The sequence below is a fragment of the Aulonocara sp. 'chitande type north' Nkhata Bay genome, linkage group LG15 (assembly GCF_057382095.1).
Source record: "Aulonocara sp. 'chitande type north' Nkhata Bay isolate Kocher_YH1m ecotype deep benthic linkage group LG15, A_spYH_male_GT1.1, whole genome shotgun sequence".
In the NCBI taxonomy this organism is placed as follows: domain Eukaryota; kingdom Metazoa; phylum Chordata; class Actinopteri; order Cichliformes; family Cichlidae; genus Aulonocara; species Aulonocara sp. 'chitande type north' Nkhata Bay.
This window is the reverse complement of record NC_141358.1, coordinates 40984695-41001594: the sequence shown is the minus strand read 5'-3', so window position 1 is coordinate 41001594 and position 16900 is coordinate 40984695. Positions and strand designations below refer to the sequence as shown.

The 16900-nt window shown below is 41.5% G+C and overlaps 1 protein-coding gene across 2 annotated transcripts; it reads right to left on the bottom strand.

Annotated features, from left to right (window-relative positions):
- Nucleotides 1-89: 89 nt before the first annotated feature.
- Nucleotides 90-16374, bottom strand: tbc1d23 (TBC1 domain family, member 23). 2 transcript variants are annotated; one of them, XM_086263459.1, is made up of 19 exons: nucleotides 16256-16374; nucleotides 14566-14677; nucleotides 12330-12435; nucleotides 10869-11073; nucleotides 10662-10785; nucleotides 10261-10385; nucleotides 10137-10183; nucleotides 9947-10050; nucleotides 9723-9845; nucleotides 9520-9612; nucleotides 9266-9436; nucleotides 8936-8978; nucleotides 8439-8545; nucleotides 8162-8304; nucleotides 7747-7791; nucleotides 6946-7034; nucleotides 6687-6822; nucleotides 3071-3265; nucleotides 90-2960 (listed from the first exon to the last, which is right to left on the bottom strand). In XM_086263459.1, exons 1-19 carry the CDS (start codon nucleotides 16291-16293, stop codon nucleotides 2876-2878), a joined length of 2091 nt encoding a protein of 696 aa, XP_086119585.1. In that variant the 5' UTR covers nucleotides 16294-16374; the 3' UTR covers nucleotides 90-2875. The 2 variants fall into 2 exon arrangements, with proteins under 2 accessions (XP_086119585.1, XP_086119586.1); XM_086263460.1 differs by lacking the exon at nucleotides 7747-7791.
- Nucleotides 16375-16900: the final 526 nt, after the last annotated feature.

The window sequence follows — 16900 nt, the reverse complement described above, 5'->3', positions numbered from 1 at the left end:
GCTGTACAGAAAAAATTAAAGTTAATGTCCAAAAACCTTTGGTCACAACTGCATGTCAAATGCTGTTTCACAATGAGTGTGTCCAAACGTGCAGTCAAATAATCTCCATTTATTAAAAACAGAAATGCTTAGAAAATAACAGCAGTACAGTAAGGTGCAAATTACATTTGAGACATGTTGCATTCTGGACTAGTGGTTGACAGCCTGATCCAGTGATGTTACAGAGAATGTAAAGACTCCCAGTCGAGGATGTTCCAGTCAATGGGAAAATATCAGAAAAGCACAACAACGCATGGATTACACAGGAATGCTTCAGACTGGAGGGAGGGTCGGGAACAGATTTTGTCTTGAATTCTACTTTGCTCATAGTTTAAATGTGCTTTTCAGTCTGAGAAAGGGGCCAATGCCCTCTGGGCTGAAGTTTAAACTGCAACTGTCACACTGGAGGTCTCTGTGGGAGGCTGAACACACAACTAGACTTCAAAGCAAATAAATAAGCAGGAAGAAAGCAAGAATGAGTCCAAGCAGATTTCATGACTAAAGAATAAGATACGGCGATCGAGGGGGGCGTGGCAATTCTGAAACAGACCAATCGCACATTAGTGTGACACCCATGTGGAGCTGTTAAAGCATGCAAAATAAAACCGTTCAGCCGAACCTTAAACACCACCGCTCTACGAACAGAACCGCGATTTTAGAGGATCTTCACGCCACTGCTGGTGCCCATATCGCACGTCACAGGCATGAGGCCGAAGGCAACAGTGGCAAGCAAACTGAAACTGCTCAGTATGGACTGCAGACTGCTTAACACAGTATATGGTTTTAGCTAATACATGAGACAGACAGAGATATATATTTATATATAAATATGGATGCACCGATTATGAAATTGGATACTGATGTTACAAAAAAATTCGGCTGATAGATGACGTTTTTCTTTTTCCTCTTATGTTGCCTTTTTCCCAGGGAAACAAATCTTCACCCTGTAAAAATAATTTTTATTTTTTTAAAGCTTTTCATCACTTTGGAAATTAAGTCAGCACGAAAAATCCTGTGACAGCACAGATGAACACTGGGGCCTGTAAGTGGGAAACATCCATCAGAAGTCAACAGCGGCCCATTTATCAGTGTAGTCGTGATAACTTCACATCAGCGGTTCTCAAACTTTTTGTAGCACGCCTGCCACTCAAAAACATGAGACGATCAATAGCAATAAAAAAAAATCTAATCTGAATTTTAGTGAAATAAATGTCACCACAACCACACCAAACTCTTGTCTACTTTTGTACTTTCAAAAAAAATCATACTCATCCACGGTGGATTAACCCCATGTTTCCCCCCTGGTCATAATCACCTGTGGATCTGTGCACCACAGTTTGAGAACCACCTGTGCTGCTCTTCTATTCTGTGTGGACAGAAAAGTTGTTCATGTGGGTCAGAAATGAGATCAGCTTTTTGTGCACCGTGAAAACCGTCTTTAAAGTGGACTTCATATGCTTTTACTTATTTCCTGTCATACACGAATACTAAACATATGAAACATGGCCACACTTTCAAATAATCACATCAGCTATGTCCGCGTAATCCCCATAAGCCCAAGCTCAGACTTCCGACTGCTCTCAGGGCTCGGGGTTACACACTTTGACTTGTATGATGTCAAAGAGATCACATCAGTGCTGTTCGGGGGCCAATCAGAATACAAGTTGCCTTAAAAGAGGAGGAACTTTAGACAACAGATGAACTGAAGCTGGAGGACAACATAAATAAGGATTATTCTGCACTGCCAGTCATGCAAAGCTACTCTAGTTGAATCCAAAAATAAAAATAGAGCTGCAAATGAGCATATCAGGTCCATTCCTTTCAAACCTCTGCAGCTCGTTAGTGTGATGTTTTCATTCTCCCTAATGTTTCAGCCTTCTGGATATAATTTACTCATCGGGGGAGCGGGGGATGTCATTCACATGGTGAATCTGACTGGGACGAGAAAATACTGAGGTGCTCATAATGTAGTCCAGAAAGGCTTTCTGGGAGCTACATCAGACTGCTATGAGATGAGGTTAATCAATTTTCATAAAACCAGAAAATCAGAAAGAAGGGGAACTTCAAACCTGGCAAAGTTTACAAGTTTCACTGCATATTCTCTCAGGATATGCTTTCAAAATGACATTGCAAAGGTCTGTATACAGAGCAGTTTACACAATATATATATACACATTACATATTTATAAACTAACCGCCAAATAGTTTATATTTAAGGCTGCCTGCTGGAAAAGTAAAGTTATCAAAAACAGTTACTGCAGTAGGAAATCTGCTTCATGTGCCAGTACTGCTTTTCTGGGGTGGGGGTGTGCATCGTTATGTCCGAGCTGGCTGACTCATGCTGACCAAATGATCGTTAAATCTACACAACATGTTACGAGAAACTCAATACTGCTCACATCAAAAGAATGGGTCATCATCAAAATGCTCAGGTGGAAAAGAAAAGGTCAGTCACGTGTGGATGAAAGAAGTTCGCCACTGGTCGGTCAGTACGCTACGTTAAGGCCAGCGGGAACTCATCAGAGTGGAGCTCCTCTGTAATGAGATCCCCTTTTATACTAACAGTAGAGAAGAACATACACTACAACCAATATTTCTTTTTAAATAAGTATAATATAATGGTTGGATGACAGCGGAGCACCTAAATATTTCAACACTCGCAGCCTGGCTCACAGGTCTGCAGTCAGCAGTGTGCCCACATGTCCCAAAGACAGACACACGGGGCTTCACAGTCAACACTGCACTGGGATCTGTCCAGGAGGGAGAGTAGATTTCACCGGCGGAGCCTCTTCCTACAGTTTGTATTAATCTCCCAAAACGAGCTCACCACCACCATTTATGAGCTCTCCAGGGCATCCAGGACTTTCATGATCTGCTGCTTGATGACCTTCGTGGCATCGCCCGCATTGGGAATCAAATATCTGAGACAGAGAAAAAGACATTAGCTGAAAGGGAAAATGTTAATAAATCGTAAAGCCACTACTTTAAAATTCATGTCTGATTAGTTTTTCATCTGCGTGCAGACAAGCACCTCTCAACCACTGAAATCTCCACTCCAGCTGAATTGTTGGTTCCAAACTTGAACGTGATCAGCTCTGGGTGCTTCTTTTTGGATGTGATCTTCACCACTGAGTTCAGCGCTTGTCTGGACTGGATGTAAGCAAAGCCCTTCCTTGTGGCGATCTCCCTCAGGCAGTACATGTGAGTGGCTGTGATCAACAAATGACTGGAAACACAAAAGAAGAATCAGTGTTAGGAGTTAATGTTTAATAAGTGGCCGCAGCGCTTGCTTGTTTATTCGTTTCTCATTGCACATCGAAGCCAAACTCGTCCACCCTTGGACCAAGGCCAGGAAGATGGTGAAGGACCTCAGCCATCCCAACAACAGACTGTTCTCTCTGCTGAGGTCAGGAAAGCGATTCTGCTCCCTGAAGACCAACACAGAGAGACTGAGGAGGAGCTTCTTCCCGCAGGCGATACGGTCTCTCAATCACACCACCACACAGTACTGACCCACACATACAGTTCTTACACACACACTGGACTTTCTGGACATTGTTTTCACTTCATCACTTAAATCACTTTAAGCATATTTGCACTGCACAAGACATAATGTGGATTGCACAACATGGACATTATTTCTTCATGTCCATTTAATACTTGCACAGCTGCTGTTATTGTGTTTTATTTATATATATATATATATATATATATATATATATATATATATATATATACACACACATACATATATATATTTATTTATTATTTTTTTCATTCATATTCATATTTGCCAGTACCTGGGGATCCCGCAGGCGAATGGGAACCATGAAGAGGCCGCTAGAAAAGCTGTGATCAGGTACCCTGCTGGGGTAATAGGCTGGCCAAAGGAGGAGATAGAAGCCACTGACATAAAGACAAGAAAGCTCTTACCATGCATGGAGGGTTTCACCCCAAGTCCAGCACCCTGAGGCTGTACGCTAAGCGGAAGGAAGGGGGCCGGGGACTGGTGAGTGTCAGCACCACAGTCCAGGATGAGACAACGAACATCCAAGAATACATTGGGAAGATGGCCCCAACTGACCGAGTGCTCAGTGAATACCTCAGGCAGCAGAAACCCAAGAAAGAGGAGGGAGACGAGGAACCATCATGGAAGGACAGGGCCCTGTACGGTATGTACCACTGGCAGATAGAGGAGGTGGCTGATATCCAGAAATCCTACCAGTGGCTGGACAAAGCTGGACTGAAAGACAGCACAGAGGCACTAATCATGGCAGCACAAGAACAAGCTCTGAGTACAAGATCCATAGAGGCTGGGGTCTATCACACCAGGCAAGACCCCAGGTGCAGGCTGTGTAAAGATGCCCCAGAGACAATCCAGCACATAACAGCAGGGTGCAAGATGCTAGCAGGCAAGGCATACATGGAACGCCATAACCAAGTGGCCAGCATAGTGTACAGGAACATCTGTCCCGAGTATAACCTGGAAGTCCCGAGGTCAAAATGGGAGATGCCCCCAAGGGTGGTGGAGAATGACCGAGCTAAGATCCTGTGGGACTTCCAGATACAGACGGACAAAATGGTGGTGGCTAACCAACCGGACATAGTGGTGGTAGACAAACAGAAGAAGACGGCCGTAGTGATCGATGTAGCGGTTCCGAATGACAGCAATATCAGGAAGAAGGAACACGAGAAGCTGGAGAAATACCAAGGGCTCAGAGAAGAGCTCGAGAGGATGTGGAGGGTGAAGGTAACGGTGGTCCCCGTGGTAATCGGAGCACTAGGTGCGGTGACTCCCAAGCTAGGCGAGTGGCTCCAGCAGATCCCAGGAACAACATCGGAGATCTCTGTCCAGAAGAGCGCAGTCCTGGGAACAGCTAAGATACTGCGCAGGACCCTCAAGCTCCCAGGCCTCTGGTAGAGGACCCGAGCTTGAAGGATCAACCGCCCGCAGGGGCGTGCTGGGTGTTTTTTTTTTTTTTTATATTTCTTCATACATTCTTATATATTTCTATACTGTGTATTTTGTTGTACAGTTATTTTATTTTCAACTTTAATTTATATATTTTATCTTATTTTATTCCTTCCTAGTTAAATTTACCCTTTTTAATTTTCATATTTATTTCCTATCTTATTCATAGCCTTTTCATTTTTCTTTAGGTCACGAGCAGTTGTGTAAGCATTTCACTGCATATCGTACTGTGTATGACTGTACGTGACAAATAAAATTTGAATTTTGACACCCAGGGAAGGATGTCAAAAACTGTGCTCAAGAAGCCAAAAACATACTTTCACCTCAATGGGAAGCATCACGATTTCAGTGAAGAAAATTAAATTATCAAGAAATGTTAGTCATTCACATTTTCTCCTCTTCTTGCAAAGACATACACTTTACTTTGAAAATCCTGAGAGTTCCCAGGACACTTGCAATGAGTTTCTTAATATTCAGTCGATTAATAGGGCTGTGCAATACGACCAAAACCTCATCTCCCGATATCAGACATCTATCGTCCGATAACGATATAAATCACAAAAATGTAACATTTTCTGTAAATTCTGTGAATCTCGGGCAGCTCGACTTGTGTGAAGTGTTTCCAGCTGTGCGTCATGTAGCTGGAGTCGAGTGTTTTAACCGATGCATGAAACGATACATTTTAGACATAAGTTTTAACGGCCGCCATTTTCTTTGTGAGTATTTATTACACGGCGTGCTGCGGGGAAAAGCCTGTTCTAACGTTTGAGTCTGAGGTTTATTTTTTAGCACCTGGCGGCTCTTTTTTACTTCTCATCCGTAAATAATCTGCTCTTTCATGTGATTCAGTTTATTTTGAAAAGTCTCAACGGGATCTTGAGCTTTATTGTGAAAGGTTTACGTGGAACATAAACAAGCGGACACGCGATGCTGTTACCGTCGTTGTTGCTAAGGACAACACATAAAAACAGGCGCTTGTCCGTCAGCAGTGTGGTTATATAAAATATAAGAGAAAGAGAGAACTTTAAGAAATGAATATAGCCACTACAGTGACCATCAGAACCATGACAAATATTGCTGTAAACAGTTTATTTTGCCACACCACGAAACAAACGATAGCGTAAAATGAAACGAGACGTTTTTATATCGTCGTCCGATATATATCGTTATATCGAACAGCCCTATCGATTAATGCTGTCAAATTTAGTCAAATGCAGCAAGACATGTGGGATGGTATTTTATAGCGCAGATGGATAATGATCCAAAGCTTCCTGCAAAGCCAACCCAAGAGTTTCTGAAGGAAAAGAAATGGCCAAGTCAGTCACGTGATCTCTTTTCAGTTACTGAAGATAAAACTGAAAGCAGAAAGTCCCATAAACAAGCAGCAAGTGAAGGCAGACGCGGTAGGCGTGGCAGAGGAAACACAGGATTTATTGATGTTCATGGGTTCCAGACTTTATCCAACTATTAAAAACAATCCTTGTATTTAAACGTATGTTAGCTTGTTCAATTAATTTGGAGCCTCTGAAAATCAGGAACTATGTTCAGGAAGCAGTGAAGCACCTTACCTTAGTATTTAAAGACTTCAACCTGCCCTTATTATGGCTGCCATGCAATATGCTTCAAGGTCACTGTACTCATTTAAAACGTTTCCTAAACAAAACTGACAGCTTACCTGGGGAACATGTGACCCGTTTCTTTCACCTCGTTACATGGAATATGATGTTTTACATCAGGTTTGTTTATCCAGGTCTGAATGTTGACAATCTCCTTCCGGTCATCATCAGATATGGAGGAACTGTCTATCTCATCTGGCAGGAAGATCAGATGGAAGTAATCATTTTGTTCTTCAAAATAAAAGCCCTCACAATGCTTAAATATTTCACAAAATAATACCCTCTTCTAATTGTAATCTGTGTTAGCTGTAATTTTACCTGTATCGTACTCTTCTTCATCAGCAATACTGAACACAGGCTTCACTCCCCGGTAAGGTTTGCCGACGCGGTCGCTGCTGCTCACATGCCTGATTACAGAGGGCAACAAGGCAGGTCAGAGCATTATAGTCACACTAGATAATTATACATTAAGTGCATTAAACAGTTTGCACACAAACATCAATGGCATGAAGACCTCCAGCCTGCAGTAAAAAAAAAATATTAGCCCACTACTGCCACAGGTTGTGCTGTTAAATACAAAAAGGAAGAGGTTAAACGAGACATTTCTAGCTCGACATCTGGGTTACAGATTAGTGGTTGTATGATATTCAGGGCTATTTAAAGCAAATTATAGTTTATTTTATGGTTTTGCATAGCCCTGACTATCATCTGAAAGAACTATAATGAAATGGAAAGACAGACTTTTCAGTGCATCTCCAAGCAAACAAAGGTGAAGTCAAAGGCCTCGGTGAGTTAGACTAGAAAACGACGACCTTGTGGATGTAAAGATGACTCAATGCTTCCTAAAAGGCTGGAGCAGCTCCGACAGTGCAGACAAAACAGCAGTTTTATGTTGTTAGTGAAAGCATGAAGAGAAATTCTAAGAAACGGTATCTCATAGACAGCCTGCTGCCCGTACTGTATGGGAACGTGTGGTGTTGTTACATGAGTGTAGGCAGGTGTAGGCGGAGATGCTGATACTAAGCATGCGTTAAAAGTCTCCAAAATCCTGGGAGTGGTGCGGGTCTACAGCCAGTGGGCATGCCAGTGATAAACATCTGGATGTTTGGGAGCTCTTACCGATCTGGAATCACCTTCTCTGGCCAGGGTAGATTGAAAGATATTCTATTATGGGATAAGGCACAAGGAACTTAATTTCATGACAGGAAATATGGAAAAGCAAATATGGTGTTTTCAGTCAGGTGTAAATATGCACTAAACCCAAACTAGCAGGATGTCAAAAAACGGTAAATTTGAACTGTTCTGGTAGAATTTCATCTGAAGAGGGATCAGTTGGCTCTCAGAAGGCGCTCTGGTACTTTGGTTTTTAGTATTTGATATGTGAGAAGAATCACAAACTTGATTTTTTTTCAGTGTTATAATATTAATTTGCATTCTGTTATTGTAGCGAACTGTATGATTTACACAGAAAATTGAGAGTGTGTGTTGCAGTGTGAGCTTCAGTGGTGAATGTTTTGAGGAACTAGTTTCTCACCTGTCGACGGGGGCAGAGGTATTCTCAATGAAGCTGATCATCTTCTCCTTAACATTGACCGACTTGGACTTGAGAGCAAATGTCATTTTGTTGACCAGGGACTTCACACCTTTGCTGTCTCCAGGGCCGCTCAGAGACTCTCCCTGTATTCATGGAAAAATGTAACAATCCGTGCCATCAGACAGAAGATCTCTCTTAACACCTCCAGTGTGGAGCATATTGTGATGTTTATGTCCTTTATGATAAAGGGGGTTGGCTGGCTCCCCTAACTTCTTACATCAGCTGAGCTGAGGCTGCTGTGAGATCCAGATGTGCTGACGATCCAGTGGACGTACGAGGAGTCAAGCCCCTCGACGTTCATGTCTACCAGGTGCTGCTGAAGAGCTGGAAGTACACGTGTCTCTGTGAATTTTAGCTTTCACAATTTTCTGTACTGCAGTTGTGACCAAAAGACAGATATATAAAAATGTGGATGTGTACAAGTTTCTCAGAAACATATCTCTCTCTATCTATCTACCCTATATACATACATATATGTACAAGAAATGAATATAGTATTTTAACTTTATTTCATGCTAAAAAATGATGATGGATTTGTCCAAACAAGATCCTGACAAATCACTGACAGCCACTGCTGCATCACCTCACCGATGTAACCATTACAAAAACTATAACTTACACATACACGCAAAAATAGGCCTCTCCATGTTCATATTACTTCTCTGTGTGTATGCAGACTAATGTGCTTGTCAGTATTGTCATTTTCCTACTCACCCATAAAACCTCCTTTTGCGATGCTGACATACTCTTTGTTTTTCTGTAACAGAAAGCTTGAAATTAGCCGATCTGCTAGAATATCATCCATAATATTGCAACACAAAGATCACAAAATCATTTGTTTTGCCAAACAAGGTCACACAATTCTCATTTTTCCAGTTAAAACTTCCAGTGATTACTACTTTTTTTAAAGCATGAATTATAATGACTTTCCTGCTTCTGCTTCGTTTATTTTATTTTATAAGCAAACAGAGATTTTGACAGTTTGAAAAAATCTAAAGGAAACGTTTGTAATCGTTATATATGGATCCCACTTTCACAGCTCACCTGCAGGAAATGTGCCAACACCATGTTCATGTACATGTCTTCCTCTTCTCTCCCGCTGCCCATGAAGCACAGGTGCTCTCCGCTGGCGATGGACCCCGACTCTAAAGACTGCTTCTGTGTCTCCAGGAGGGACTTCACAGAGAGTGCAAACTCAGATGGGTTCTGGAGCATCTGTAAGAAGACATAAAGCTTGTTTTATATTCGTTTACTGCAAATATATTTTTCAACAAATCCCTAAAGCCCCTGTCCCTCACCAGGTCTGAGTCCAGGTGGAAGGCTGTGGACAGATGGCCAGCATTGTACTGCTCTGCAGGCCGGCAATCCACCACGAAGAAACGTACCCCATCCTAAAAAAAAAAAAAGAAAAAGTCCAGTTTCCTCACATCCTCTTTCTTCCTTAAACTCACAGGGCAAACTTGAGAACAGTTAATAATTTCCCACTCAAAGTGTCACTGACCTGCTGCAGCTGGTTTGCCTGCAGGATTTCAGGGACAGACACAGGGAGGCACAATGCCTGACTGAGGTCAGTGTCCTCCTCTTTGAGAGCCACCAAACTGCTACCAAACAGATTCTGATTCATCTACAGAAACAGACAAAGGGAAACAAACAATGAGGTTTTTTTAGATGCTGCCGTTGTCTCTTTGTTTATATTCAGCACTGCTCAGTTTTTATTTGCTTCACCTTTCTGAGCGACAGAGGGGTTTTGCTCTGGTAATACTGGGCCAGTGAAAACAAGTCTTCAATGTCCTCAGACTCCAGGAGAGAAGGAGACGCTTCCAGCATTTCTGGGATGACATTTTTTTCCCCACATTTAATTACATTAAAAAGACGTTCAAAAACTGTACAAATGAGAAGAGAGGAACAAACTCACTGATAATGTCCTCTTTGCTTTCTCCCTCTTGTGTAAGTATGGTCTCTCTGAGGATACAAACAAAAACAAACTTTCAGAGCTGGCACAAACAGCCACGAGCTGGATTATCTTTCTGGCTGCATACTTGGCATTGACGAGGATGATAAGCATGAGAAAGAAGATGAGAAAAGGGTCCGCCTGCTGGAGGTACGAGTCCCACAATGTCTGGGTAACTTCAGGAAGGCAGTGGCTTGAAAACAGACTACCCAGCTGTGGAACAGAGACAAACACAGACGCATCGTTTGCCATGGCCACATGAAGAGCAGTGTTACTTGAGCTCTAGAGCTGCACAGGTGGAGAACAGCTGATGAAAAAATATGGAGTAAATGCATGTGAACGAATATCACTTCTGCAGGGGTAAAAATGCTGGTAGCAACTTTTATTTCACCAAAATTGAAGCTGTATGCCGTTAATTGTTTTTGACTGAATCTTTTTCTGAAATGGGGCAAAAATGTTGTAAAACTTATTTAACATGAGGCAACATACCCAGTTGATGGCATAGGAGTCTGGTGTGATCTTTTTGGTGTCCAAGAACGAGCACAGCTCTGGCTCGTGATACTGCAGCAGTAGTCTGTACAGGTGGAAGGGTCGGCCTTTGGGCACACAGTCCCTGAAACGGGAAAGCTTTTACAGTCAAAGCCTGCGTGTCTGTGTGAGTGGGGTGAAGGGGACAAGGAGGCTGAGATGACTCACCGAGGGATGTATTTGTTCATGATAGCATAGAAGCAGTTGTAGAGGTCGCTCCGGGGTAGATGAAGCCCCAGCAGCGGTTTGAGCAGGTGCGGCCAGCTGAGCTCAGGGGTGAAAGTGATGTTACGCGACTTGCAGTAGAAAGTGATGACTGACTCAACGTCGGACACCATTTCACTCCTCTCTTCCTCTGACACTGCCAGCTGGTCTAAACATGGGACACACGGAGGGGGTCGGCAGTTTTAGTTATCTTTTCCAAATAGGTCAAGTTTTTTTTTTCCTATTGATGCATTAAATGATGTCATTATTATCAGATTTCTATTCAATTGAATCTCTCCCCATAGTTTCACGTCAGCATATTATCTAAACTTGTGACAGCCGTTCATGCTCACAGCTCCGTACTCCTTTAAATAAATGACGGGACTTTTGGTTTGAATTTCAAATTAGAGGAGGGTGTGACAAAGACTGGAGGGGAGGGGAGCTATTCTACTGAACAAGAAGGGAAAAAAGTACAAAGTTAGAGCAGGCTAGATGATTCACGAGGCTACCCCGATGGTATAACTCCCCGTTTTTTCTATCTAATGTAGGAAGTGGTAAATAAACTCCTCTGCATCTCTTCAGCAGCAAGAGTGCTGCTCCACTGAGGCGTTTTTGCATTATGGAGGGCGGACAATGCTACCACAACAAGGAAGCGTTAGTATCCTCCCACACCAGCATCGGAAACTCACAGGAACATGATAGGAAACTGAGATTAGGGAGAAGATTTAAACCTTTAAAGAAAGTATTTTTAAACCAAACATAACATTTCTGGAGGATCATCAGGGCTTCAGAAGTCTTAGCAGTAGATCACCAACATCACACAGGCACAAACTCTCATATTCAGCCCATTAGCAGCGCATCATATCAGACAAGAGTTGCAATAAGATAAACTGCAAACAGCAGATCGATGTTATTACTAAATACTTTGTGTTTTGTAGACGGTCGTCTCAGAGCCAGCTGCACACAGAGACCAGTGCTATTAGTCCAGAGCAACTCTATTTAATGAAAATGAGCTTTTAGTTTCTTTTCTGACTTAAAGATAAGACCTAACATGCTTTATGAGTTAATAATCCAAAGAGTTCAAATATGTGAATTTTATCCCTAATTTTAAAAATAAATCTCATCTAAGCCGAGCTTGTTTTTCCCCCACAAATATCCAACTTTAAACTCAAACAGCCTATAATTTTTTTTTCTTGAATTTTAGCCCCTTAACCTCACCAGCCAAACCCAGTGGATCTTAAATGTTGAGATATGGAGCCAAAAAACAAAATAGAGCAAAATTCCTGACACAAATAATGCACTGACTTTTACTGAACTAAAAATTTATTCTCAAGTTGGATGTGCCAGAAAACACTTGAGAAACTCACTGCAAATCCAAAAGTCAGGACTGTGTCAACGTATTCAGAGGCACCGACATTTACTCACCGATCAGCTGCTGACTCCGGTTATGAATGAGCTTCTGTTCTGGTAAATCGAGGACACCGTCCCAGGAAGCCAGGCTGTCGCCTTTTCCGGAGACATTGAGAGCAATCTGCAAAAACAAAACAAGGATTCAGTGCTGAGCACGGGGAGAAAAGGAGACCTGACATTCAGGAAATAAAGACTGATCTGCTATAAGTGGCCAAAATCTCACTGCACTGATGGACAACAAATTCATACACATGAAGAAAATACTGTAGAAGCTGCTGATATTATTTTTGGAACATTTTGAGAGAAAAAAAACGAAATTAATTTAAAAAAAAATCTCTGCACCCTCTAGTTCAGCGGTCCCCAACCCCCGGGCCTCGGACCGGTACCGGTCCGTGAGTCGTTTGGTACCGGGCCGCGAGAGTTGAGGCTCAGGTGTGAAATGTCTGGTTTTCAGGGTTTTTATCGGTTTTCAGCGTTATTTTGTTATCGTTTTTATCGTTAACTCGGTTTTCCTGGGCCTTTTCACGTGTGTTATGAATAAATCTTCTTTTTTTCGGTACCGGTACTAGTTTTATTTTGTTGTATTTATCCGCGACACCTTAAAGGCCGGTCTGTGAAAATATTGTCGTGCATAAACCGGTCCGTGGCACAAAAAAGGTTGGAGACCGCTGCTCCAGTTTACCCCAGTACAGCTGCAGAGCGATGAACAGGTAAAACAGGCTCCAGATCTCAATGAACGTGGCACGCAGCTAAAGCAAATAATTGTTTTTGTTTTGAAAAGTAACAAAGTGGTAAAGATACGTTTCTTCATGTCTCCCTTAGGGAGGCCATATTTACTCACCGACAACTTTGAAAGTTCATTTGATATCTTTAGATTTTTTATGAGCAGTCATTTTCATACCTCCAGGCTGTAACATGGAAACCACACGATTACAGACTTTTCATTCTTTTCTTTTTTTTCAAACACACAACCACAGAGTTATCAAGTTGAAGCTGCAGGAATGAGAAGACCATAGTGAACGCTCCAGATTGCAGCATCTGCTTTGATGCGAAGGTTGTACCAGTGTGTTGTGTTAAAGAGAAACCTGACCATGAAGGGAATGCAGTTGGTTAACTGGTCAGTCTGCGTTCCCACTCTCACTTATGATCAGAATGAGACTGCAGATACAAATGGTAGAAATGAGCTTTCTTCTTTTTTCCTGCTCTAGGGGAGCTTTTTGAGGTAATCTGGGCATCTGACCAGGATACCTCCTGGACATGTCATATGTTTTAGGCATGTCCAACTAGGACATGACCCTCAGGCAGACCCAGGACTCCCGGAGGAGCTAAAGAAAGTGACTGGTGAGGAGGAGGTCTAGGAATTATGGCTTAGACGTGCTATCACAAAACAGACGCCCACTCCACAGAGTTGTTATATTCAGGCTTGTGAAACAGGTTGTTTAAAATCAGAATCCATTACTTTGTTTTGGTAAATGGAGTGCTTAGCTTTAAAAATAAATAACTATTATATAACATATCAATCAAATGTAAATGTCTGGCCCGTGATATTTTTTGTCATTTCACGTGTGGCCCAAGTGAATTTCAGTTTATAGTCTATGACTTATACGATGATTAATGGAGCAAAGTGCAAATTTTTACTTTTAGATCCGAATGTTTTCAGAATTTGACACAAACAAAACTACACCTACTTTATTCTCATTTTTAAGGTTTTCCTAAAGTGAAAAAAGAAATCTTGCATCTGCTCTCCTGCACTGATAAACACTTTGTGTTTGATTTGACTTTAAGCATTATTTGAACTTTTTTATAATAAACCAAATTATTCAATTTTATGAGGTGTAAAATTAAAGGCTCTCTGAACTTTACACAGTGACTAAAAGGTCTCCTAATGATATTATCAAACAGCCTATTATCAGACACAATAAACATCCCATTCAAAGCTGCTTTACAACTGGGTGCAGCCGATGACGTGTCTTTTCACAGGCTGGTATTTTGCATGCGAAGCCAAGACGAGTCAGTCACCTATAAGTAGCATCATTATTGTCATCCACATGCTTGACATACAATACTGACTCTTGTTATGTGATGTAAGACATAACTGAAGTCTTTTCTTTGGGTGTGCCAATAAGGGATGATCCAGTCTACTCACACCTTAACGTAAGAATGCTTGCCTTCTGTCCACAGACGTACAAAGTATGTTGTACATGTCCAATAACTGTTTGAAACCACAATCTAACTGCTGCAACGTTCTCACCTTCCACATCTTGGCCCTGTGTTCAGCTGACTGCTCCTGGACCTGGATGGTGCCCCTCTCCATCTCCATGTCTGAGCCACCAGAGTCAAGAGCGTCAATGAGATCCTGGTCCCTGAAGAGTAACGAACGGCACAGTTACAATCCCACAAAATATAAAGATAAAAGTTCATAGGCTGAAAACAAAACATAAGATTTGAAGAGTTCATTTTAAGGTAAATTATTACACCAAGGTTCAGAGTAAACCCATGCAAAGGCTCACTGATGCAGAAACAATATTATTACTAATAATACCACTATAAACGACAAAACTGCCAATCTTCAAAATTGTGCTGTACTGTCCAGCACTACGTTTTATTAAGTTCATACATCCATCTTCCCGAGGGGGCTGCAGTGTATGTTACAGAGCAAGAGACAGGTTGCTAGTTTGTCGCAAGGCTAACAAAGACATACAGACAATGTTTACACCTATGGGCAATTTAGAAACAGCAGTTAACTGGTGAAGCGAGAGTAGTAATCACACAGAGAACATGCAAACTCAAAGAAAGACAGGGTCAGATGGTGGATTCAAATCCATGACTTTCTCGCTGTGAGGCAACAGGGTTAACAACATGCATTATTATTAACTTCATATTTAACTCAATCATTATTCACATCTGTGTAATTATGTAAATTATGTCAGCTTTTACTAAATGCCCTGTGTTGTTTATTGCTCTTAATTTACATCTTAATCTTTTTTTTTTAAATACATGTTAATTTAACTCCGCATACAGACAGGTGACAAACTCAAGAGGAAAACAATACAGCAACATCATAAAAGGGGGCATTCACAGCTTCCCTGTGAATCTGTGTGTTGGTTCTCCAAATCTCCAAAGAGATGAACACCATTTTTAGATATTTCCTCATCTGACGTTTTGATGAAGCCGGAGAAGAACAATGTCTAACGCATTTGTTCAAAATCTCCGATGATTGTATGTACACATTTATACATATGTATAAAATCCAGGTCACTTTTATACTCATGGAACTCCTCAGTGACCCGTGCACTGTGACAAATAGCAGTGTCACAGAAGAGGTCTTTCTTAACAAAGTAGAAACATTTCACGATAGATCTGAATGGACACGCACCATTCACACCAACAGAGCTACCAGAGCCCTCTCTGCTGGTCTATCGTTCAGGTTTTTCCTTTAATCTGACACATGAAGACCTCTTTCACGATGCCAACCATCTTAATGGCAGCTGCTTTAAAAGTTTTTAGATATAACCAGCACTTTTCTATAAACTCTTTTCTATATTTCAGAGTAAAATAAAACTGGAACAACAGAGTGAGGCTGGGGTAGATTAAAGGGAAGCGGCTGTCCGCCTAAATATTAGCTGTCCGGCTAACATTGCTACTAAACTTCCCACTGAGGCAGAGAAACCGATAAAAATGTAGACTTCGTCACCGAACAGACTTAAGAGCTGTTATTTTATCCGTCTGAGATTTATCGACCGTTAATTTATCAGAACCGGGTTAGCTAATTGTCATGTAGCTGGCTAGCTGGTAACGTCACCAAACTCCAACACTATTTTAAACACAAAAACTCATCTTTAGTTACTTTACACGGAAATCTGCGACAGAAATCCGACGCGACTGTCTGACAATCGAGACAAAGGCTCCGAAAATATTGACTGAACAACAAATTGTCTCACCAGCTGCCCCGAAGAGCTTCCTCCACGGCATCCGCCATTGTTGTGTTGACGGAGACACGTCAGATGTCGTCAACACGCGCGTTATGCGCGGTGACGTCACCGAACAACGAGGGGTCGAGATTGACAAGTGAAATCAAAGTGCGATAAGAAACTGATGAGAAAACTACTTGTTTGCTTTGATTTTGGGCGCTAAAAGTTAATAATTGATCAACAAACAGAGAAAAACAGAAAACATCATCAACATGTGCTGACCTCAGAGTTTAATCCCAACAACCTTCCTGTGTGATGAAGAAACAATTTACACACAGTGACACGATCCTAAACGTGGGTCAAAGTTTGTGTTTGTGTGAGAAAGTGTGGGACACATCACTAAAGTCAGGAGTCAGAAATTCTTTATATCTCACTTAAAACATAAACATATGCAATCGATGCAAATAGGTTATACATTTGGCTCTGATCGTGTGAATGACAGTTATTTTTATTTGAATGTAAATTTTCCTAACTTCAGATAATCATAAATGGAAACTTAAGTTTGTTTTTTAGATTTTGTGTGGTAGTCTTTGCATATACATTATAGTTGTAAGTATTGTTATAAATGTAAACATGTTTTTTAAATAGTTTTCCTTGTGTGCACCACAACAGCTG

Coding starts and splice junctions, on each gene's coding strand:
- tbc1d23 (XM_086263459.1), bottom strand. CDS start 16,293: ATGGCGGATGCCGTGGAGGAAGCTCTTCGGGGCAGCTG. Junction 8,979..9,265: donor TGTTGGCACATTTCCTGCAG/GTGAGCTGTGAA, acceptor TTTCTGTTACAG/AAAAACAAAGAGTATGTCAG. Junction 3,266..6,686: donor ACGGGTCACATGTTCCCCAG/GTAAGCTGTCAG, acceptor TTGTGTTTCCAG/TCATTTGTTGATCACAGCCA.